General features: G+C 40.1%; 1 protein-coding gene across 3 annotated transcripts in view; it reads right to left on the bottom strand.

Annotated features, from left to right (window-relative positions):
* The window catches only part of LOC110468846 (SAM and SH3 domain-containing protein 1), a 526,394-nt gene extending 504,002 nt beyond the window's left edge, over positions 1 to 22,392 (bottom strand). For 2 of the 3 annotated variants that reach the window (XM_021527030.4, XM_085575382.1), the window contains exon 1: positions 21,712 to 22,301. In XM_021527030.4, the coding sequence (XP_021382705.2) occupies positions 21,712 to 22,161 (450 nt within the window). In that variant the 5' untranslated portion in view covers positions 22,162 to 22,301. Of the gene's footprint in view, positions 1 to 21,711 lie in introns of all 3 variants that reach the window. The other variant, XM_021527027.4, reaches the window with a different exon arrangement.
* Positions 22,393 to 25,845: the final 3,453 nt, after the last annotated feature.

Here is a 25,845-nt window from a genome sequence, read left to right as displayed (position 1 = left end):
TCCCAACCCTATACACTGTTGCCATGCAAATACATAGACAGAATACAGCTACATCCCTACAGAAGCAACCTGACCTAGAAGTAAGCACCAGTCACTTCGACAGCCTGAGAAAATCAGCACACGCTTCTTGATGGCAGCACATTGTTTGCCTGTATTGCACGTGGATTTGATGTGAAAGGACCTGGAAGCCCAACACAGCCTCAGGCTGCAGGTGCAAGCACACCAACAGTGCAGGTGTGCTGCTCTCAGACAGAGACAAGATGCTGCTCTACCACCAGCCAACTGACACTGCCCAGATGTCCAAAACAGAGATGAATGTGGCAGCTTTCACTGCTGGCAATCTCCAGTGTCCTGAAAGTCATTTGCAGGCCTAACCTAAAAGTTTCCCATATGGAATTGTTAATGTAAAAAGAAGATAAAAGTGACTTGACCTTTTTTGATAAATTTCATTAAACAATCCCAACAATCTTATATACAGTCACTGCAACACAGTTCAAACTCATGTTCTGTATTTGCCCCAAGGAAAACTGTTCATATAAGGTTCATTTAAGTATTTATATTAGAGATCTCTACATCCTAGCAGACTCAAGGATCTCCTTTATACATACAGACTAAACCCACCTGTACCTTCAGTAGTTTCCATATCATCTTTTACTACTTCCAAGATTAATCTTAAAAGCAGTCAGTTCATCCCTGTCTACCCTAGTTTAGTCCAAGTACTTTAAATACTATTTTTGAGCCCAAAGGCTTACCCAGCAGTCTACCTCTACAGAACAATGAAGACTTAGCTAATTATGCTAATTAAGCAAGCTAATTAGGCAGCTTCAGCTAATGTATGTAAATGCAGCTGGTATTAGAATATTTCATTTTAAAAGGCTAACATAAAACATGACTTAAGGCACACAGACACTTTTATAGTAAGTATTAGGAAACAGCTGTAGTGGGTTGTTTTGCACAGGAAACTATTGCTGTCATACTCCCACAGAGAGAAATGCTCAGGGGACTCAACATTATTTAACAAATCGAAAAGACTAAGCTCAGCTCCAGGACAGTGGAAGTGTAACTTGTCCATCTACCTATGTGGCTTGATGTCCAGAACACTCCTAGCAGAATTTCAGAATTAACACCCAAGTCTGAATTGTACTAATACTGCTAATAATCTAGTTAGCTTTAACCTGAAACAATGTCACTTTCCCTTTGAACAGGCAGAGATCATGACTGTAGAAAAAGTCATGAGTCTGTCTTGGTTTTTTAGACCACAAATTCCTTATTCAAGCTTCACAAGCTAAAAAATCAAAATAGAATTAACAGGATATAATACACTTTTTACATTATATTCTACTCCAAAAGGGATTGAATATGTAAAAGTATTTCAGGGTTAAATATGCATTAACATCATCTTTGATTTTGCTAACATAAATATTAACTACAGATTACTACTGTCACATGAAGGTCCAAAGGCCTCAAATGTAATTTCTATTGCTAGGCTGAGCTTCAAGTGATAGATTAATCTGAAATCTGGCTTACCAGAATGTAAAATGGACACTCACATTTACAAAGTATACCTCCTTCTCATCTTGCTCCATAAAAACACTAAGAACCTTCTAAAAAATATTAATATTTGGTGGATAAGTATAAGGCTAGAGAAAATAAGCATCAAAAGAAACAGCCAAATTTAAACTCTGACCTACATTCACTTAGGGTTACTAGCAGGGTAAAAGGCCAACAGCCTGTAAAACTAAAACTAGAGACTCTATATTTTGGTAGAGAAAAAAGGTACTGAGATCTTTGCAAGAAAGAATTTAACATGACAATTGAAAATTATGATTAAACAAAACTAAGAGCTGCAGTATGCATACTACCGGCCTATTTCATTTTTTGCTTGCTATTTATCTTATTTTCTTTTCATTAAGGAAATGCTTCTTTTCCCTACATGGAACTATAGTGACATTTGACAAAGTAATTAAGAGAAGGATGATCATGATCAGCTGCCTTTGCCCTGTTACCAAACACAGTCAATACACAGTTCATGACTCCAGCAGATGTTTGTGCTTTACAGACTTCGTGGAAACTTAAGGTCTTAGTTTTTTTGTCCTTCCTGTATTACATGGAAAAGAGAATCTAAACAGAGAAACCACTGAATTACTAGCATCAAGTATTAACCCATCCAACACAATCTACTGTAATAATCATCAAAAAATAAACTACCCAACAGTTTTATTTTCACAAATACAGAGCTATTATTAAACAGGCAAGTCTGAATTCCCTTGACAAATGGCAGAAAAGCTTGTTTGAGCAAAGGACTCTGTTAGGGTCTTTGGCTACTCAAACATCACTCACTACCCCTCCCAGTTAATACTTAGCTAAAATAACCCTGCTCACAAAACATGAATCTCCAGTGCAGAGGACAGAGGGTCACACAGAACAGTGAGGCAGAGTCAAACTCTGACTGTAAAGAGGCATGTGTCAATTCCCCATCACTTATGTCCTCATCTCCATATGCCACCCAGCTTCACATGACCATGGACTTGCTCACATCACAGGATTTATCCAAATCAAAACTAACCCTTCTCAAAGGACACAAAGAGGAGTTTTGTGTGTGTGTCTGTGCTTAGATAAGATGAAGGCAGTAGACATTTAAATTAACAGCCTAATAAAAAGGTTGGGTTTGGGGCTTTGTTTAAATTTCTTATAAAATGAGGGCCTTATTCTAATACAGACTACTTCAACTAATGCAGTGAAAGTACAGTAGTTAAAATCTAATTTGGCAAAAAGCATCTCTAGTCATGCAAGAATGCAATCTCACTGAGCAGCTATAAGGTTACACAATAAATGGCTCCTAGGCAAACTCCAACTCATCCTGACAATTTCTGGGCTTCAAACACTGGAGTTTTGGCTACACCCTAGACACCCATCTGGGCTTCACAAATATATCAGACATCAGCTGCAGAAACTGGGGATGGATACCAGCTAGGGATTCACAGATCCTCCAGTTAAGGAACTGAGGAGGAGAAATGAACAGATGAGGCTTTACAGATCAGAGAGATTCTGCAGGGAGCATGGAAATCAAAAGTTCACTCAAAATGGCATAATATAAATGGAACACTTCATTAATCAAAAAAATCTCTAAATACAAATAGACTGGTGAAAAAAAATTTTTCAGGTTCAATTTTGCTTGGCATCTCTCCTGCTTGATTTTACAAATACTTAAGTGCTTAAGAAAAGCATAAAGATAAAATCTTGCTATTTTTAATTCCCAATGCACTGTCTCACACTATCCTAACCACTAAACAAGGTGCCATGATGGAGAGTATCTGCCAGAGTGTGCATAACCCAAAGAAACCAAAGCAACAGAGTTGATATCTGTTGCACTTCAAAACCCACTTTTTGATGAAGAAGCTTAATATGGAAAATTTCTAAAGACCATTCTTAAGAACATTTTACATCAGTGATATTAATACAAATGTTAATTCAACGGTTGTATTCAGTAGAATTGCACATAATACACAAGATAAAATACTACATTTATTCTTGCAATACTATTGGTCAAAGATAATAAAGGCCCTGCATGAGAGCATGTAGAAACAAACCACTGTCATTCAAAATTTCAGAAACCTCTCTAGTTTTGAGTTTTTCATTCACTATTCCTAACTAACAGGTATATAATCAGTAACTATAGCAGCATGTTTTACATTGTGAATTGACTGCTAATGTACCTGATCTCTATCTTATTAGTTAAAATTCAAGTTTAACAACAGAAAAGTGCTCTCTATGCTAACACTCAAGAATTATTTCAAGAAACATGTTATTATTATAACAGCTTTAACTCAGAGTTCCCAAAGCCTAACTCAGAATCTTAGAGTGGTTTAGGTCAGAAAGGATCTTAAAGACCATCTTGTTCCAACTCCACTGACAGGGACACCTTTCCAGGTTTCTCCTAAACCAGGTTGCTCAGAGGTTTCCATCTAACCTGCCTGAAACACTTCCTGGGGTTAGGGATACGCCTCTCTGGGCAATGGTTTACAGTGCCTCACCACCCTCACAGTAAAGAATTAAAGAAGTAATTAAGATTCTTCCTAAAGAAGAATTAAAGACAAAGAATAATATCTCATCTTAACCTACTCACTTTCAGTTTGAAGCCATTTGCCCTCAACCTGTCACTACATGCTCCTGTAAACAGTCATTATTTTACTTGTAGGGTCCATTCAACTAATACTACTTAAGGGTAGTTGCCTTTTCTTGAGTTTTGATGTATGAAAGTACGAAAAAGTATACAGAAAAGCGAGAAAATAGACAGAAAGAAGCGTGAGCAAAACTCTAAGTACTTGTTCTATTCACAAGGCATTCTAAAATAATTTGCAAATAAAATAGCTCTTCCTTCTTTCTGTATGATTTTAAGTGCTCAGAACTTCAGTATATTAGCTACCTTTCCAATAACTCATATATACCTAGATAGGCATTTAGGGTATTATGGGAAGGGGCTAGAAAACTACTTGCTTTACATGCCAAAGAAAGGCAGCTGGTAGCTAACCTTAAATTCTTAGGCCACAATAGAAAGAGCGGAAAAAATCCATATGCATATGTATGTGACTGGCTACTGCAGTCCATCTAAGTCATTTTAGCTGTAGTTAATTTCCAGCAACAAAAGGAGATACAAAGGACTACATGTATATTCTTTAATATACAAGATTAATATAACTAATAACTCATATAAAGTCTTTTTGAAATTTACTGTTATTATCTATTAAAAATAACTAATTTTTACAGCTTTCTAATGTGTAGCTCTTAAGCTCTAAATCACTGACCATAACTAATAAGCAGTGTAATAGCATGAGTATCTGAAGTAAAACCACAGACTGCAATTTTGTTGATTGTAAATCATAATCATTTTAATGCAAAAGCAACAGCAAATCTCTGTAATTACTGGGTGCATTTTGAATCACTTTTATGATTACTGCTCTATGCCCATTAAAAATCCAAAACACTGAACTGCACAGGGTATAAAACTAGAATTATGATATACTACAAACTTTAATTTAAATCCATAAATTCCCTTACCAGTATTCAAAATTATTTTGTTGCCAAAAATTGCAGCCCTGCAAAATTGACTTTACAAACATTTATTTTATCTAAGAAACCAGTAGGGGCAGGGATTGTAGTAGTTGCCTTGCGATATATAAATAAAATTTAAGAACATCAAGAACCAGATTTGGCACCCCTGCTTGTTTATGTAATATATGTGGCTACCAAACTCACTAATTAAAAAAAAACCCTCTGTTCTAAGTGTTAGAAGCAAAAACTGAAAATGTCAGCAGTGGTATACACACAGTTTGGATCTGCAATTAAAACTTCAAGACACAATTTGTAACACCTGGGATAACTTACCCCCTACAGCACCGTCCAAGAATATTCCACAAAGTAGTAAAACACTGTATATCATTTTAAAAAGAAAACAAGACAAAAGCCAGGAAACAAAAGAAAATGCTTAAACATTACTTGAGCAATCTCCTGCTTTTCCTCAGTAGTAAAAAGAAAATTGGCTTCTAGAAATGTATGCTTTTTAAGGAGAGGTGGAAAGGAAATCAGAAAAATTAAATACCTCATAACAGAAAAAGACTTGAATGTTTCTAGAGATATGAAAGTGTATGCTAGCTAGACATTTCATAAAATACCAGATTAAAAATTCTGAAACAAAACCACATTCAAACTTAAATGGGGTTAGCAGGAAAGGAATATCGGAGTATTTGTGGTTGTGGGCTATTTGAACAAGGAGAGAGCAGGAGAGCTTGCCTTTTTTCAGCCAGCAGAATAAAGGCATTGAAAAGATACACCTGCTCTTACTGTGCTGCAAGTCTGGGCTATCCCTCAAATGGGGACTATTGTTGCAATTAATCTCTTTATGCAAGGAGATACACCCATGTTGGAGAATATGCACAGGGCACTGTGTCTGGGTCATTCTATTGTTACACAATAACCTACTTAAACTTAAAAAGGTCATTCATATTTTTTAAAACATAAAAACCAAATTCTCAATAAATGCAGGCTGAAAATTAGAAGACAGCTTCTATTTTAAAAAACTGAAAAAGCACTTTTGAGGAGCTTGCAGAGCTTCTTTTAGGGTGACTGATAGGAATAAACCAGTTCCTAAGACAGAAAGATTCCTCCACACCTACATACTGATGTCATAGTCTGCTTCAACTGAAGTGTATTTCAGTGCACAATAAAAATTGCCTTTTATTCTGGTGAGGGTTTTCCTCAATGACACCACAAAAAAAACAAACAAAAAAAAAAAAACCAAAAACAACAAAAAAAAACAGTAAGAGACAACTTGCAGATCCTCCCTGCAGAACCTCCAGGGATAGAATTTTAGGAAAACAAGGTAAAAACTACACTTTGCCTTTTCTTTTCCTTCTTTTCCTTTCCTCTCATCAACCTTTCTTTCCCTTCCCTCCCTACTCACCCCTACATCCCCCAACTTCAACACAGTAATTTCTACACAATCAGATTATACATTCTATTCTACAGCATCCTACTATAAGCCACAGTCATGGTTGAAAAAGTATTCTTTAATCTAAAAGCCCCTTTACACAGATTTATAACTTCCTCTAAGTGATTTCCTAATTTCCTCAAAGCTCCAGGCTAGGAGCAACTGCAAAATGTTTCCCCTAAAAGCAATATGTTGAACTGCTTGTTTTCAGCAATTTTGTGATGAAAGTGGGTAACATCAGTATTATTTAAGAATGTTTGCTATTTAAAAATAAACTGTTGAAAACACCAAAGTTCACAAAAGTAGATGAATGTGTGGTTCAGCAATTAGCACAAAAAAATCTCCACTATGCTGCCTCTTGTCCCCTTCTTATTAAGATCAGCATTTGTGAATCAAAACATATTCAGTCCATTAGGATAATAATGCAGACAACATTCAAAGACACTACATGGACTCCCACTGCATTAAACAGAAGATCTGCTGATTATACAAGTAGGGACTAAGATATACAGCACTACAGAGATGTGTGCATGGGGATTTTTTTCATTTATCCCTTCGATTACTAAGGCTTGAGGAAACAAGAATGACATTTTTGGCTTTCTTTTCTCTTGCCTGTGCATTTGAACTGTCCAGGGCTTTCCAATGAACTTGATTTCTTTCAGCAGCGTATCCCTTCCCCTGGCTAAATTACTGTGCAACATTTCACGATACTATGGACAAATCCTTTGCAGACTCTGCTTTTGCACACACATATTCCTGTAGCACCTACCGGCTAATCCCGCTCAGGAATAAAGTGTATAAAGTGGAGAACAAAGTTACCCTCAGTTCCCTCTACCCACCAGAAAACCAGCAGGAGATGAAACACAGAGGACACACAGGTGTCTCTGACAGACACTCTCATCCATGTAGGGGTTAACAACCGTGCAGAGGCGCTCACCTACAAGGCTGGGTTTATGATCACAGCATGGGGGGAAATGGAGACTGCATACAAGGAGATGGTCTGCTGCTCAGCAAGAAAACATGCTACCCTTGCCCAAAACTGGTGGTGTAAGTGACCAAGAGCTGTAACTTTCTGGGGAAACAAAGATAACAGAAGGTTGAAACAAATGCGTATTGTTGGAACAAGATTTTTATGCTGTACAGAGAACACTTATTAATCCTCCCACATAAAAATGCTTCTGTTTCATTAATCAAAAAGTGGCAAGATGTTAAACAGTTAACTTAGACTTGTCTAGAATTGATTATGTCAACTCAAACTATTTTTGTATACTAGACAAAAAATTACCACAAAAAAGGAAATAAGCAAATGCCAGAAATTAACTTCATTATATCTTTTGATTTTGTTTCACTAGACATTTGGAGTAGAGAAGCACAGTATAAATTAAAATAACAAATGAGTATAAAATATGTGGAAAATGTATTTTTACAAACATAAAAAGAGATCAAGAAAAGTTTTGTGGGGGGCTATCCTCATTACAGGAATAATCACTGGTTTTAGTGCTGATTTGGGTAGAGAAAGAGAATTACTTTTTATATCAGTAGGCCACATTCAACTGGATAGAGCATTAGTGTACAGAACAACAGGCTTAGACTCCCAAATGGCTTACACTGGAGGGAGAGCCTGGTAACTACAGGAGTGTTATTCATCAGGGACAACACCAAGAAAATACAACTAACGACAAAGCATTGCATACACCAGTGATGTAAAATAAACCTCTGGCTCTGCAACCCAAGGTATCAGGGTCATTGTGGATGCAAGGTATGAATCCACAGAATTACAACATTAGAAAAGGGTAACAGCCATATGGGGGTAAACAGACCAAATTGTCAACTGCAAAGAGTTATGCCCAACACCAGCAAGGCCCCAGTGGGATCCAACAGCCAGAGCCCTTCAGTCCAGCAAGGGAGGGGACCAACTTCAAAGAACTAGGATTGACCTAGCAAGTAAAACCTAAACAAAGAATTAATGAACCATCTTTATTAGTTAAGCAGACACTTTTAGGTAGAACTCAGTAACACCCTTGGGCAGCTAAAGCTTGTCACCAGAAGACAAGACAAAAACCTTTATTCTCCATGAACAGGGCAGACATGGCATGAACTAACAAGCTAAAACTGTTGCATGAAAGAGTCAGGAAAAAAATATAACAGCAAAGACAGCTTAGCTGTCAAACAATTAATAGCCAAGATTATTATCACCAGTAATGTGACCTTTGGAAAGTTATACTACTGCTTGTCAATCACCAGTTTCAAAATACAGCTTACAATTGAGGAAAAAAATACTTAGCAGTATGTCACCTCTACTCAGAGGTATTGGACAAGTATTTCAGTCACACAAACTTCCAAGGGTTAGTGCTACCAATTAGCTGAACAGCAGAAGGACATTTAGCTTCCTGTGTAGATCTGACGTCACATAAACAGAATTATTTTTACAACTCAGGCAACATCCACTTGGTCAAATCTTAGATACATTGAAAGGGAACACATGGAAAACAGCAACTTTTTCAGGTACTTAGAAATACACATTTCCATGCAGCATTACCACTTATTTGTACAGGGGAAAAAAAGAAGCTTATAAAAAACTGCAAGAAACATTCTTCAGCTGCAAGCTGTCTAAACAACATCCAGAGCTGTGATTTAAACATGAACCTCTGAAAAAAAATGCTTTTCTTTTCCAATTTTTTCTTGTATTTAAAAGATGCTGACAGTATTTGGAAAGCCAGGGTTTAAATATTCTTTATACATAGTTTTGGGGATATAGAAAGAAAACGTCCTTCGGGTATTACTAGCATACCCTTTCAGGCCTTTTTTTTCCCAGGCTGATGGTCTACATGAGCACAAGCAATGGGCTAACAGGTCTGAAAAATGTGTGTATTTATGAGAAGAGAGAGCAGAAACCATAGATTCTGAAGATCAAGCAAGGGAAGGGAGCACATGGGCAGACAGCCAACAACTCCTCTGCACACAACTTTAAATTAAAAAAAGAACAGGAAACTAATTACAATGTCGGCAAAATTTCCACCTTTAGGAAATTTTCCACCAGACACAAAAGCAAACCAATCTACCCATATCCAAACAAATTCCACCCCTTCACCAAAGTTGGAATGATCTCGTGGTTGGGGCATAAAGTTCCAGAACAGCATGATACAAACTCACAATGCAAAAACCCTTCTTTCCTCAGCCTAGCTTTCTTGCAGTTTCTTTACTATAGCTCATACCGTTTTTCCAAGTTTTGCTCCTCCCAAGCAGTTTAAGTCTAGTAAGGCACCAATAATTAAAATTATTCTTCTCCTTAAATAGGTTAAAAATGCTTTTGAAAGAGATATATGGCATCAGTAGATAATTATAATGCAATTATCAATTTATTCCACTTCTTGACTTCTCAATATTTTTAATGTACCAAAAAAAAAAAAATCTCATTCTTATTGACAACACTTTCTATTCCTGAACTTAAAGCTGAAAAAATGGAAAACCATCCAGAAATTCACCAGACTGCTTGACAGGCCACAACTTAAGGGCCTCTAAACTGGAAAAAGAAAAGGGGTGAGTGGGCACTGGGGGGAGGGGGTGGTTTGGTGAGAGTGAAAAAGAAGCAAATAAGCAGAAAAAAAGGAGTACAGATTTATTTAACAGCATTTGACTGACAGCATTAGGTGTGGGGAGGAGGGGCACCCACAATCTCAGCAGCTGATTCCAAGGAGAAAGGACTTTTCCAGCTTGTGAAAATAGCAGCTAATAAAAATATGTTTTAAAAACCATTTAAATCTAGGCAAGATTTCAACCAGAAACCATAATGGTTACATTTTTTTATTTAGTACAATTGAAAGCACAGTTGTAGCTCCTTGGAAAAACCCTCAGTTCATTCTCAACAAAATCAATAGCAAAATTTCCCATCACATGATAAGAGTAATGGCCACAGCCTACAAACCTGACAGAATCTACTGCAAATATGTTTTTAATTTGAAAACCCTACTATAGAAAAGATAACTGATAACACTTATACTGTAGATATTTCTTCTTCTATCAAAGAGCGATTTACCCAGCAACATATAATTACATATTTTACTGGTCTCACCTTCAAGCAGCTAATGAGCAGACCACAAGAAAGTACAGCAAGACAAAAATTCAATTCTGTAGTTTGTTCAGGTATTAGTTTTAAGGGTTTTTGTAATTCTTTTAAAATATTCATAAATGCCCCTAAACCCATGAAATATTAAAGCCATAAATATTTCTCTGTTAGCATATTATTTTCCAGGAGATAAACATAACCACTAATAGATATTTACTAATCAAGTAGCTATCTGAAAGAGCCTAGAGAAAATTAGAGCTTTTTGTTTTTTTTGGTAAATGGAACACTTGGCAAGACAAATACATACTAAAATAAAGGAAGAGAGGTCAAAAAGAGAAGGAACAGAAAAAAAAGGGCAGCAGAAAGAAAAAAAAAACAACTACCAAAGAACACATAAGTTCTGGGAGGGGCTGTATAAAGTAGTAAGGTGCTAGTGAGAACATCCGAGTCACTCTAAAAGTCATTTTTCGGATGCCAATTCTAAAAGTTCAGAGCAGAATTTAGGTACCGTTATTGATTTGAACACAAACCAAAGCTAGCACTTCCCTAGAAATAACACATGCACACTTTCAATTAAATATCTATGACATTAAAAACTACCAAGTACATGAAGCATATGGTCATACTGCACAAACTATCAAAAAAAAAAAAAAAAAACAAAAAAAGGAATATTTTAAAGTCAGAATGTGCTAAGTAAAAGTGCCAAATTGTTCTTGTCTAGTTGTATAGCAAAATCAAATTAGAGAAAGACACTTTTCCATTGCAAACATGACAAGTGATACAAGGAGAAGAAAAGAACAATAAGTTCTAGAAATTCCTTTACTACCTTCACCTTGAATTTAATTCATATTCACTGTAAGTACAAAGCTGCTATTTATTATTGAGAAGATGATACTAATTTCTTTGTCCCTGTAGGAAGAAACACACTCAGCACAAAGGAATTTCTGCCTTATTTTCCAAAATAGGATCAATAATATTAGCTATTACATCAATTTCAGGCACTGAGAGGTCTATAAAACAAGTTCTATAAAAACCTAAACAAAACCATGCTTTTTCCAAACACATCACACACATAAAGAGGAAGGATATACAGCAACAGCTTATTTCCCGACAGACACCATAGGATTTGACTTAATGAACCCAGTGGTTGCATAAGCAGTTATTTTTAACATACATAAGTAAAGAATAAAAATTCTCTTTTAAGTGTGTTTCCAGCTGTATGATGAAATAGTTCCTTAGGGAAATGCATCAGTTCTTTACAACTTCTCATAGAGATGAAATTACACCTGCTACCGAAGACTCAAAGGAAAACAACCCAATTTCATAAGCAATACAAAGTTTTATAAAAAGCACAACACCCAAACCAGTACATACTTGCAAGAGTATCAGCATAAAACAACCTCCACAAGAGATTCAGACCGCCTCTTATTATGATAATCCCTGCTTTCAATAGCATGCATAAAACTTACCTATAACCAGAGTCACTGCAGGCAGAACTCCCTTAAAAAAATACCTCCACATGGCTCAAGGTTGTGCAGTGCTACTCATATTTATAGAGGTAAATGAGCACTGAGGCCACCAGCCTGGAAGCATTTAGGAGCAAGCCTGGCTCAGCTGATTCCCATTGTTGCCTGATAGCAAATAAGCTCCCATCCCTTCCCTTGATGGCACATGCATGCCTTTCTATCAAAGAGAACAAAAAAATTTCCTGAGGAACTATTGCATCAGGACCTGAAAAGAGAATTTTTCAATATTGTTTCAAACTAGGAGTTTTTAGACCACAAGCCTGAGAAATATTGAAGAATTTTGCCTTAACCTTTGCTAGGGATACAAATGTTGCTTCTTGAAGAGGTATAAAATGAGTGACCAGGGAGTATGTTTGGTTTCAACATTACTGGCAATGACATATACACATTTTATCACTCCTAATCATTGGCTCTATGAAGTATGTCCCTACTGTGTGTAATTTTTAGAGCTGGACAAAAAACAGCTAGTGGTATTCTTGTCAAACTTCCTCTTGCTCCATCCTACTCTACAAACTACAGAGCATTATTTTTAACACTGTGCAAATACTAAGTGCATGTGAAAATGCTCTCTCTGAAACACCCTCTTGGCAAAATTTTATTTAGAATTATCACATGTAAGTTCAATAAATTTTCTTCACATGAAAATATGAGGTTAAATCAAAATTACTCTTCTTTGAGTTCCTTTCCCTTGTTTTGTGTTTTCTCCTCTTTTAAGTGTTAATACCTTAAAAGGAACAAATCTTTTGGGTTAGCAATTTCAATTTCCACCATTAGTTTCCACAGGTTAGTGTGTTAAAATGAGATTCCCTTCTGACGTTTGATATGAGAAAGAATGCAGACTCAGAGGCTGAAATAGACATTTACCCTTATATTTTCGTTGAAATCTTTACCTTAGGCACTAGCGTATGAAAACCTGTGATTGTCTTGATGATTCTTTATTCTGGTACTTTTAAATCCCTAACTGCAGAAAAACCTCTGCTAAACTAATAGCTGAATATTTAGAGGAAAGCTTAACTAGAAGGTAAAAAAGAAGTCACAGATGCATTTGTACAAAAATTTTTTAATGCAGTACAATACAAGCAGTTATAAGTAGAAAAGGTTTAAATAAAAGCTCAGGAAAAACATTTTTGCAAACAAAAAACAACGGGACAAGAACTCAGAGGTGCTGCAATTAGAAGCAATTATTATGATCATAGTATTAGAACTAGAAAATTATGCAAAAAGAAAAGCCTTTCAAAATTTTTGCATTGAAGGCATTTTGTATTGAGGTTACAACTTATTTCTTTAAAAATACATTGAGTCCTGCTTCAAAAAGACCAAATCATACAGCAGTTCAAAAGCTATTATACATCCTCCTTTTCCTAGATCAGTCCCTTCTTTCTGCCACAAAACTGGGGCTGGAGGGACTTTGGATGACTGCTGCTTGTGGCAGTTTCAAGATTGACTTTTTTAACATCAAAGTTTAGACTTCCATTTTATGAGAACAATCTGGTTTCAGCCACCTGTGTAAGTCAGGGGGGAATCAGCTAGGGACACTGAGCGCAATGGGCAGAGAAGTGATTGCTCCACTCTCCTGAGTGGAAGAGAAAGTTTCTCTTCTCAATAGAACAAAAGGGAAGAGAGAGATGGATCCAAATAGCAGCCTGAGACACTGGGCAGCAAGAGAAGGCAATGGACTGAAACTCATACAGAATATAGGTTAGGAGAAAAAAATTTTAGGAAGACCAAAGAGATTGTTTTTAGGAAAGAAGATAGTGTATCTTGAGGCAGACTTTGGGGAGATAATTTAGTAGAAGTTAGGGAATGTGTAGCTCCAGGGTACACAGAAGGCTGTGGGACAGCAGGGCTGGTAAATGTGGAGTCCCAAGGACAGGAGCTTGCTAGTGCAGAGGTTCCACTTCCAGCATCTTGACCCAAAAACTAAGGGCACTGATGCAAAAATGGCACACACTCCTAGTTTTTTCTGGAGGTTGTTTTGTTTTTTCCTCTGTGGAATATACTTACTAAGTTTTTGGTTTATACTGGCTTTTGGCCTTCTTCACAGCATGAATAGCCTATTTCCAGATCTCAGCCACTGAAGTTCTCAATGCCTTTTTCTCATAATAAAAATATTTCCTTCTGTGCATGTGAAAGCATGGCCAAGTGGCCACTTAACTAACTCTGGGAAAAAAAAAACAGTACAAGCTTTCCTTAGCCCCTGATTGAAAGGCAAGTGTTCTTTCCCCAGCCTTTTAGCCCTTTTCTTAACCAGGCCTAGTTTACTGTGTATTTATGAGGCACAGACTTCAGAACCAGACTTAATTTCCCCAAAAGATTGACACCATATGCAGTGATAACACCACATGCCTGCATCAGGGTGTGTTTCCTCAAAACCAATGCAATTATTCTGTGAAAAAACCCAAATGTGTAGAAGACATACATTTGTACCTGCCTATAAGGTTTATTTGCCATATATTATTGCTATTTCTCTCTGATTTTAAGTTACTGAGGGGACAGCTGTAAACAACTATCTTATCTCCAACCAATGCACATTAGTGGAGATTTCAGCGGATATTTACCACATATTTATTCTAGCACAGACCCATAAGATCTATGTTCAAAAGTCTGCCTCGCTACTATTTGAGCTGCTTATGATGATACTTAAAGCTCTGAAAAGTTCTGATTTTTATTTTCATGTTACTGTTGTATTTACCATTCTAAACTCATGTAATCCTGTTCTTATCCGCCACCACAATTAGAGCCTGTAAAGGTATGCTTGTTGGCTGATATCAATTTGAATATCTCACTCAAAAAGCAGCAACAAATGAAATCCCTGGCAAAACCCCCACTGACTTTGCTGGGAATGAGACCAACTGGAAGAACAAGGCTCCCATGAGAGACATGAATCACTGTCATTCCCATGTTGCTGAGTTTGTGAGAATTAAGATGAGATACTGTTTGAAGACTCTTCTACTTGTGTTTCACATGACACGCCACTTCTCTTTGTTTTGTAAAATCATAAGAAAAGTTTTTTTACTATATCTGCAAGTAACAAACTGGAGAGGCTGGATGAGTCACTGGAGACAGCTTTGGGCCGGCTGGGCTCACAGACTGCCAGTGTCATGGAAGGTTCACCCGATTCTCCCCTTCCTGCTGCACAGCCATTCCCAAAATAACGTGGCAGTGCTAAACATAGCCGTGTTGTGCTCTTTTAATAAAAGACAATTCCTGCAGAGTACACAAGCCACCACATTTGTCAAGATAAGCACATCAATACGAGATGTCATATTAGCCTAGACAAAGAGATTGAACAGATAGCTTTGTCAAACACCAAGCAGAGGGGCTCATTCAAACTGACAAAGCAAGAAATTCAAATGTTGAACCTACATTCTAGTATTAACACATTCCTTTCTCTTCTGCTGGAGAAGAGTCTCAAACCAGTAAGCAAGTTCCTGTAAGTAATATAATAAATTTATTCCTAATCTAAAATAATAGTATTCCTGTCAATTCAAACCTCTCTGCTGCACTTTTCAAAAACTCTGTAATGGTTTTCAGTATGTTTCAGGCTATGTATGGATCTATACACCTTAGTGGATAGGGACCCTCCAGAATGACATATGCACACAGGGTATAACTAACACAGAGAATTAACAGGCATAACTAATCGTCATGCAGCCAGGTGATCACTTGATCACTTTTCTGTTACTTACATGTAAGGAACTTGACTCTTAATCCTAAGGCAATAGACAAGTGGTCCCAGTGCCTCATCTGTCTAAAATCTGTCATGACTTTAAACCAACTATTCAATTCCATTTCAGAAATCAGGGACACAGCTGCCCATTTTATGGGATATGTGAGACATTGAATATTGGTAATACGGAAACTAGAAACATGGCTCACAAGATTACTTCTTTGGTGAGAAATTATCTTGGGGTTTTTTTTGTATTCCACGTGTGTAGTTGTATATATCTACATCATACATATAGCAGAGGCAGAAGCTATGGGGGTAGGGTTATCAAGATAAATATTTTTCTTAAAATGCATTTATGTTTCAAAAAGACATGATCACCAAGCTTACTTAAAACAAGACAGGTTATCAGTGTGTGGAAGTGAAATTGGTAGACAGATTTTTGTCACATCACTGGTAGTGTCTCTCTTGAGGTGCAGTATTTACATAAAACCTCACAGTAGGTGGGGAAAAATCAGCTCTGCACTACAGAACTCTGACTGAATAAAGTCCTTTGTGGGGAGGAAAAAGCCCTCAAGGAACTACTAGAGGCTAGGCATTTCTCTTTTGCCAGGAACCTTTAAGTTTAGCCTTTCCTTCAAACTTAGAGCCTTGTGGAGGATGTAGGAAGGATTCCCCTTGCAGGGCAGCTGTTCAGTCCCACACAGGTCCTCTGCCAGCCCACACCACGATCAGAGCTCAGAATTACTCTTAACACAATTGTTGAAAGAGGGCAAGAAAGCTGTGGACTTGATACTGTCTTCTATCAGGATGCCACCTGTAATGTACCTGAATGAGATCTGCCTTCCCTCTTAACTGAAAAATAATTAAATCCATGAAGATTGGCATTCAACATTTCCAGGGGAGATTGAATACACTTTAAAATATTCATGAACAATTCAAATGCAAATACAATATAGTACTGTATTGTTCACATTCTGCAGCATTTTGCTTTAATGGGCTTATTGGAAGATCTTTCCCAGTTGTTTTTATGAGTTTGATAAACTGGGACTTTGAAACAGCTGCCAAATATATGAGGTGCTACATTTTCTTTAAAAGAAAACAGAATTGTGAAGTAAAAGGTAAATTCTGTGGTATCTATATAAAATACCTTTTCACTTCCTGAACATTGCCTGTAGCTTTGCTAATTTATTGCCATGAAAATATTGTTACTACTTAATGCACTAGTACTTCTGTCAATAGGCAGCTTTCCCCAAGGCATATTTGAGAACGCTCTGCTAATCAGAGTTGATGCAGTTATTCTAAAACAGCCAGGTCTTTAGAAAAAGGTTCATGTTTAATTGCAGTACAGGTGAGTGTACATTTCTTCAAAGCACAATATTTTAAGAACAGTTTTTAATTTGCTGAATTCACTTCTGTCTATATCTAAAGTACATTATCCAGCTCCAGCTTGAACCAGTGTATTTCAAAGCAGTATTGCTGGCTTTACCTCTGACAATTTAATTTACGTGAAATATTCCTCATTTTGTAGTGGCAAGGATTAAACAAAGACTTAATCAGAACCACAAATCTGTGCTATATTATCAGCACATAACTTAAAAAGAATGTGTTTGGGTGTTTAAGCAGATACTCACTTGGATCTGACATTTTACTTTTCTACATCTGCTTGAACTCTTGAGATTATGATCTCATGCATCTGAATTTTTAGTGTTTGTTTTCCAAGCATGCTGATAATCATGAAAAGCACAGTGAGTGACAATGAGGTCACGTACATGTGCATATGTCACACTACAGTTTTATTCTCTCTAATAAATATTGAAATCTCCATGACTATGACTTTACTGAGGCTAAGCAAATAATCTTAATTGGTGTGGGAGATTTAACATGTATGTTTTTAATGTACTTGCAATTCTATGCAGATGAAAAATGGAATAAAGTTCTTCAAGAAATAGGTCAGGCCATTAATTTAAATTAGAAATAATAATTAAATTACAGTAAACTATTAAATGTCACTTAATCTATATTCAAGATAAATAGAGTACTAAATTTCTCTTGGCATGTTCCACAACAAGGTACCCTACTTGTCTTTTTATTGACAAAATTTAATGCTCCTCTGCTCTCTCTTCCACAGTGACTTTACTCCTTCTCAAACCCAGCATGGACATTATCCATTTTGGAATAAGCCCGCCAAAGAAAGAAGTGGTTTTGTGTGGAGTTAATGGCTATACATCTCAGATCCTGTTGGCTCAGATCAGTTCTGTGTTTTCCTGCATTTATCTTCACTGTAATGCAGGGCGTCTGCTCATTTTGGTTTCCTTCTGCCATCAATTCATTTCCCAAAACTTCCAGGGGCAAAAGACTGTGAAATGTCTTTCTACACTGCACATAATTCACGTGCTAATTAACGACAGAATTATAACCATCAAAGATAATTTCTTTGAGCAGCTAATTGTTTCAAGGTGACAAGATGTTTCACTTGGCCATGGGCTCTTGTTTGATGGGCCTTAAATCCCATCACCTCCACAAGAAGTTTCTTAGACATGTGGGATTCCTAGCAATAGCAAGCTTGGTGAAAACAGTAAAACATAAAGCTTTGAGTACTATGGAGCATTATCAACATGGAACAAAATCTGACTCCTTTGGAGTTCTCCTCAGTTACAGTTATGTTCCTTGGCTTACCTGAAATACACATAGGATACAATATAAGGAGGTGAGGCCACATTAAAATTCTCCATGGAAATAATCAAGATGGCTTATGATAATTCTCTATGTCTGAAATCACCCACACACATGGCTTCAATTCCAAGTCTGCACATCTTTTAAGGGATTTATATTAAGCTCTGCTAAGTAGCTGTTAGCCATTTCTGCTGACTGCAAACTAAGTTAAACTAAAATTTACCATAGCAATAGATGTCTATTCTGCCCGCTCTGTTGTTCCACCTTTCATTTGAAACTACAACAAAAAGGAAAGACAGCAAAAGGATGCTTTTAACATCTCCACAGCCACATACAATATTAATTTTTGATCTTCTGACATGTTTACAGCTCAGCCAGCTAGCAAAAGACTCTGAAGAAGCCAGAGGAGCAACACTTCCAGTCCTCAGGGATGTTTTAAAATAAAACACCAAATCTTGCTTGAGAACTTCTTAATTGAGTCCAAGAAGTACTCCTCAGGAAGCAAGTGAAATGCATATACATATGTACACATAAACACACATACACATCAGAAGGCTCCTCCTTTTATAGATACTAATTTCTATGTGTAGATATTAAGAAGAAAAGATGGCATCCTCCATGTAAACCATGGGAGTGGAAGACTAGTATGCAGCTCAGCACAACCAGAAATGCAAATAGATATCAAATAGGTCAGTGGTCTAGTGCCTCACTCCAGAATGTCCACATGACAAGGATGAGTGGTAAATGTGTACAAAAAAACATGACATAAACTTCAAGTTGTTTCTTCAATCCTGTGTGCTGCAGAAAATACATTCAATTTCTTTTGACATGAAGAAGCCTGTATATTCTACATATGCTGTATATTCTATATAAAATTCTAATGTTTAAATTATACCCACAAAAAAAAATTTCTAAAGTTTGGCTTTGTTAGCTTTTTTAGGTCTTGTTGGCTTTTTTTTTTTAGAGACACTGCTATAATATGGCTCTTTCCCAGATGCAAAAACACAGTATTTCATCTTTCTTGCTTTAAACAACATCCAATGAATAATGCACAGTGACGTGATCTTTTGCTATTCACTTTAAGCCATTTTGGAAATATATTACTATAGTGGGTGGCATTCAGAATAATGCATGTTGAGCAACAGATACTCAAATCTTGCCAGCTTTATGTTTTCTTACAACATGCTACAATGTGAAGTGAGAAAAGTTTTTTCTCTTACTGTAAAACATGATGTTATATGCATTCATTATCCAAAATAAATACATTGACACTACAGCCTGAAATAAAACTAGGAAAGTAAACTTTGTTTCTCTTTGTCTTTCAAAATATTACATGTAGATTTAAAAAAAATTAAAGCTGAGTGATGCTTTCTGTTTAAGTCAAGCTTGTCCTGACAGTTAATCTGCATTATCAGGCCCATCAAATTAAAATAAAGTGAGCTAAAGAAGAAATCAATGCCAGGGATTTGAATTGCCTTGATGTCATATGCTGACATCTTATAAATTTTACAATTCCCGTGGAAGAGTATCATACAATCATTTAAGTTGGAAAAGACCTTTAAGACCACTGAGTCCATCCATTACCCAGCACTGCCAATTCTGCCACCAAACCATGTCCCAAAGTGCCACTTCTACACAACTTTAAAATACCACAGAGATAAGGCAGATGATCCACTTGGAAAGACTGAATTGGTAACTAAGAACACACACAAAGTCAAATGGAAAAAATGAAACATAACTATGGAGGTGGTAATGTGGTGCAGCTACATTGACAAGCCACAACTTCCATGGAATTTCTTTTATATCAGACATGTAATGGTAATTTCAATATAATCGTGTGTTACTCCAAACCATGGAGGGAAAAGAATCTCCACAAATTGATACAGTAACTTTTGGGAGGTGCTGTACTTAGACTATATGTTCACAAATCTTAAATTTGACATAATATCTCTTACCATGTCCTCAGCCAGAAGTTCAGGAAAAGGGAACAAATAAATATCCCAGACCAGATAATTGTGCTGTACTTGAGAAGTGACTATGGGCCTCTGTCACCGAGATGTTAAAAAATTGGAATACTGAAATTTGCAGTTTTATTGCACCTTCACAATGTTATCCAAGTTGAATTTTACCCATTATCCTCACAGCCATGTCTGTGACAGTAGATATGTTCTCAATTTTAATTCCTCAAATTTCTCTAAACCCAGACTTGCAGCCCTCCCCATCACCATACTTCCTTACATTTATAAGCATTTCAGAGAGAAAAAGCAGTCACAAGTTGAAGGACAACATGAACTGCTCAGTCTTTCTGAAAAATGAGACTTCAAATCATTGAAGAAAATATAGGCAACTTGGGTCATCAAACTACTCTGAAGAACTTAATCTTGAACTCTTAACCCCCCATGCATTATAATACCTTAGTTTCTCTCACAAATAATTTTCTTCTCCATGGTATTATTCATTTTATTCTATTGTTTTACTTATTCTGCATATTACATTTTCAGCAGGAAACCTACCAAAAATTTCAGACAAAACAAATTCAAATTTCCAAAACAGATGAATCTTACATTATAACCTTTTCAAAAGGTAAGAATTACATAAACATTGAGGCTGGAATGGACTCTACTAAGATGTATCCTTCAGATGGTCCTTCAGCAGGCTGTGCATCCTGGAGACTGATTGACCTGTGCTGGAGCCTGATGAATAGTTTTGACATTCACCAGTCACTACCATATTCCAGCAAATAAATCCAGGCAACAGTTAGATTCAGCTGCTGGAGTTCTTCCTCCAGCCAGATGACCACTTATTTCAGGAGCCATTTCACCAACAGAAACTGACTAAAACAGGACCACTAGCAAAAGATGAGCGAAGCCATCCCTCTTGGACACAATGGAAAAGTTTCACAGAAAAGACAAAGAAATGTGCAAACCATTAAGACCAACCTGTCAATTTCCACTTTCCCACCTCAAACTAAACGACATTAAAAGAAACAGTTAATGAAAAAAAAAAAAAAAAGGAGGAAAAAACAAAACACAGCATCATGCCATACCAGCAGTGTCAAAAAGCGCTGGTGGATCTCACCTTTGTTGACCCCACTACTCTTCACACCTTGCCTATCATATTCCCCTCCAAAACGCCACTGCACAACTGGAGAAACTCAGCACCGGTACATGGCAGAGGGCAGGACCAGGCCGTGCTGGACCCCCAGTCTCCAGCCCAGCCGCCCCACTACTCCTCCACACCCGACAGCCACGACTCCTCCTGGGGTGGCGGCCGGCGGGGACCCTCTTACCTTGTTGGAGTAGGGCGGTTTACTCAGGTTGATGCCGTCGCGGATGAGCTTGTCCCGGATCATGATCTTCAGCTTGAGCCTGGGGTACGCGACCAGCCCCCCGGCGCCGGCCGCCCCCCGCCGCCCGCCGGGCCGGGTCCTGGGGGCCGCCCCCCGCCGCGGCTCCTCCGGCCCCCCCGCCCGGCGGGGGCAGCGCCCGGCGGGGGCGGGCGGCGGCGGCTCCAGGGTGAAGTAGAGCCCCGCCGCCCTCTCGTCCGCCTCCTTCAGCCGCCGCACGGCTTCGTGGATTCGGCGCCGGTGGTGGGGCACGGCCACGCCGATGGCATCCAGGTCCGGGTCGCCGATCTGCTTGCAGACCTCCAGGTCGTCGTAGCCATTATCGACGAAGGACTCCGCGTACTGGGGTAGCTGCAGGGTCTTCAGCCACTCGTAGACTATGTTGGTGCTCATACCGGCTCCAAAATAATAACGATTGCAACTTTCAGCACTGAAGCCAGCCTCCCCCTTTCCACTTCTCCCCAGAGGACATAAAGCCACAAAAACTGCGATGCAAGCAAGAGGTCTCAAAATCAAGGTCAAGAAAACATCCACTAGGAAAAGAAAAAAAAAAAATATCCTTAAAACAGATCAGTAGGGCACCGCAAGCACTGCTGATCGAACCCCTCCTGCTTATTCCTCCTCTTGTACCGAGTACAGCCGCTTTCTGCCACCGGAGAAGGGAAGCTCGGACTGGAGAGATGCAAATTATAAGGGTGCATCCCCTAAAATCCCAGGTCGCTGCTGCACAACATCCACCCACTTTCTCTGGAAGTAATTCGCAGTCGCTGTCTTTTTGGGGTTTCTTGGTTTTTTGGGTTTTTTTTTTTTTGCTTTCTTCCTTTCAGTGTTAGTTTCTGTTTCTGCTTCTGTCTCACCTTCCTGCGCTCTGTTGTATGATGAATCTGTTTACTACAAGTAGCTGCTTTGGTACACGATGGTGCCGGGGAAGAGTCGAGCGCAGGAACCCGCACCCTCGCCCAGCGTGGGCAGGGGTGCCGGTGTGGAGTGCCCTCCTCTCCCGTGCCTCTCCCAGCAGCGGGCGCACACGGAAGCTTTTGCTTTCCTTTTAAGCGGCTCTTTTCGGATTAGGAGCAAAATAGAGGGAGGGGGGAAAAAAAAAATCCCACTCACTTTTCTGAGTTACTTTCCCAGTTTCCCTTCATCCCCGTAATGCTGGTTAAATGCGCTTCGCTGGCAGTGCGACCAGAAACTGCTTTCCAGCCCCACTTTCTCCGCGCTGATGCCGGCGGTGCCCTCCTGCCCCAGCGGGGCACGCAGTCCTCCGCCCGGCCCGCACAACTTTCCCCGCGTCCCCCTATCTCTGCTGGCGCTCCCGCCGCTGCCCGCTGCCGCCCTGGGAAGGAGGCGGCGGCGGCGGGGCCGTGCGGGCGGCCGGCGCTTCGTGCATCCTCCGGGGGCGGCGGATGAGCCGATCTGCGGCAGGTCAGCGACGCTGCCCCCGCCTTCCCCGTATGCCGGCGGAGCTCTCCCTTCTCGGCCACCGGTACCCGGAGCGGCGCTCCCTGCCCGCGTCCTCCCTCTCCTCTACCCCGGAGGCGCCTGATGCGCCGCCCGCAGATCTCCCCCGGCTCCTCCCGGTGCGGCTTCTCCCCGCTCCTCCTCCGCGCCCGTCACCCCGCTGCCAGCCCCCTGCCCCGGCTCTCCCCCAGGCCTTTCCAACTTTCCCTGCCGGCAGCCGCGGTCTCTGCCGCCGGCCTCTCGCCTGCCCAGCCCGACCCGCCGGGGGCGCGGGGAGGCGGCGTGCAGCCGGCCCGGGGGGCAGGGCAGCCTGGCAGGGCAGCGGCCCGGGACTGCCACCGCTCCGCGGGCTCTCCGCTGGGCTTGCCCTCCCCGTTTTCCCCGCGGCAAGGGAACGCCGAGGGGGCACGGCCCGGGGAGCTGCCCCCAGCGCCCTTGGGATAGCCGGACCGACGGCGGCGTTGGCTGCCCCGCGGGCCCTTCGCGGTGGAAGGGGGACCCTTCGTGGTCGGAGGGACGCAGAGCGGCGCTGCCCCGGGAAGCGGCGCTGCCCCGGGAAGCGGCGCTGCCCCGGGAAGCGGCGCTGCCCCGGGAAGCGGCGCTGCCCCGGGAAGCGGCGCTGCCCCGGGAAGCGGCGCTGCCCCGGGAAGCGGCGCTGCCCCGGGAAGCGGCGCTGCCCCGGGAAGCGGCGGCGCGGGCGGGAGGCGCCGGCCCCGCTCCCCCCGCGCCGCCGGGGCCGCCCGGGGCCGCTGAGCGCGAACGCCGGGCTCGCAGCGCCCCCGCCAGGCCGCCGCGGGGAGCGCCGCCGGCCCGGCCCGGCCCGGCTGCCCTCGCCGACCCCCGGGGCTGAGGCGGCACACCCTGCCATTCTCGTTTTAAATGCTTGAAGCTTGCTTTCCTGCGAAGATCGCTCCTCATGCCGGCTGGGGGGAGCTGGGGACCGGCGGTAGGGCACTCACCAGCCTCCCGCAGCACAGGCGTGTCAGAGGAGGGGCACCCTCCTCCACTTCTGTAATTTGGCAGGGGGCGTTATTCGTACCGGCTCTCCTGGAGGATTTTTTTGAGCAGAGTTAGGTGCACATTTATCCTCAGGCTTCGTGTAGCACGGCACAGGATTGCGCAGCACAGCGGCGTTCTCACAGAAAGCACTGCACTGAAAGGTGTTTTGGAAAGGTCAGCTACCTACCAGCAGTTAAAATGTAACCTCTGTGTATAAAACCTAGGAACCACTGGTTCATCTGCTAAAGAAGGAGGAAAGGAGGAAAAGCATTTTAATGCTTTTAAAATCTCCTTCCATCCTTCTTTTTTTTTTTTTTTTTCTTTCTCCTGAATCTTATTTTCCTTCCAGACCACATAATATGTCAAACTCTCTTCTCAGCCCAGAGACAGATTGATGCAGCAATTATCTTCTCTTCACAGACCTGGTGAAAGACTGACAGCACCAGCAAAACTATCAAGGAGGTTCTCTGATCTGGGGCTGCAGCTGATGGTATGAGAGGCAGGAAAAACTGACTGATGCAGGCGCCCTGTGCATGGGTCTTTTTGACAATACATACTGAATTATATCATTTTTATGTTTGCATTTTGGAAGGGTCTTGAAAGGCTTTTAAGATATTGCATATGTTACAATTTGGATGTGCTTGGTGAAAGGGCAAGACCCTTCTGATGGGGCGGCAGGAGAAGTGGTGCATTCCCATGGGACTGTGGAGGCTGGCAAGGTTGCAACATTGTGAAACCCTGGTTGTTTCACACTGATTTTGGTTTCACAAAATTAAGTCACCTGTCAGCAAATATAGTAAAGTTTTATCAGACTTTGAAACACAAAAATAAACAACAATTTAAAAAAGAAAAACAATCAGAAGTCCAGGAAACAAAAGACTGGTCTACCTCAGCTCAACCCCACAGAGAAATCTGTGACAAGTCTTTGTGAGGACTTATATGAGATTTGGGTGGGTAGTTAGAAGGAATATTCCTCAGGGTTCATCATTGTCACTGACGCTCCCATTGCCAAGGTGGAATACATACTCAAGGAGTTCCCAGAAAACACCAAATAAGGGGCAGGGTAGTCAACATGTTGGGAAGGTAATTCAAGAGTAAAGAAAGAAGCAGGTCAAGAAGTGGCAGAGCAGAAAATAGAGGAATGTTTTGATTGGTAACAACAAACTCAGTTTGAAAAACTCCTTTATGTGCTTTTTATTAACTGCAGTGATATTATTCAGGAACACGAACACTTACGGTTGTTTATTTTTTCTACATTCAAGATTTATTTTATTTTTGACACATTAAGGAAGAATTACAACATTTGCTCTGGATAGCTAACTACTGATCAGTGTTTTAAGTCATGCACTCATATTTGATGATTGAAAATAACCTAGACAAGAACACAAACATTTACATCTGACTACTCACATTCATAGGATCAATGAATATCATTCATCTGATATTCACTTGTCTGTCTGAACACCTTCACAAATATCCATCAAGATATTTGTGAAGGTATTCAGGTAGAGCAGGTAACTCAGATTCACACACAGAACGAGTATCCCATGATTATGTCGCAAAGAATAACGTGCAATGAACAAGTGGAAGCTAATATTTCTATGCTTTTTAAAAAAG

Source organism: Lonchura striata, chromosome 3 (assembly GCF_050655825.1).
Source record: "Lonchura striata isolate lonStrDom1 chromosome 3, ASM5065582v1, whole genome shotgun sequence".
Lineage (NCBI taxonomy): Eukaryota > Metazoa > Chordata > Aves > Passeriformes > Estrildidae > Lonchura > Lonchura striata.
The sequence above is the reverse complement of the archived record's forward strand: the minus strand, read 5'-3'. Positions and strand labels throughout refer to the sequence as shown.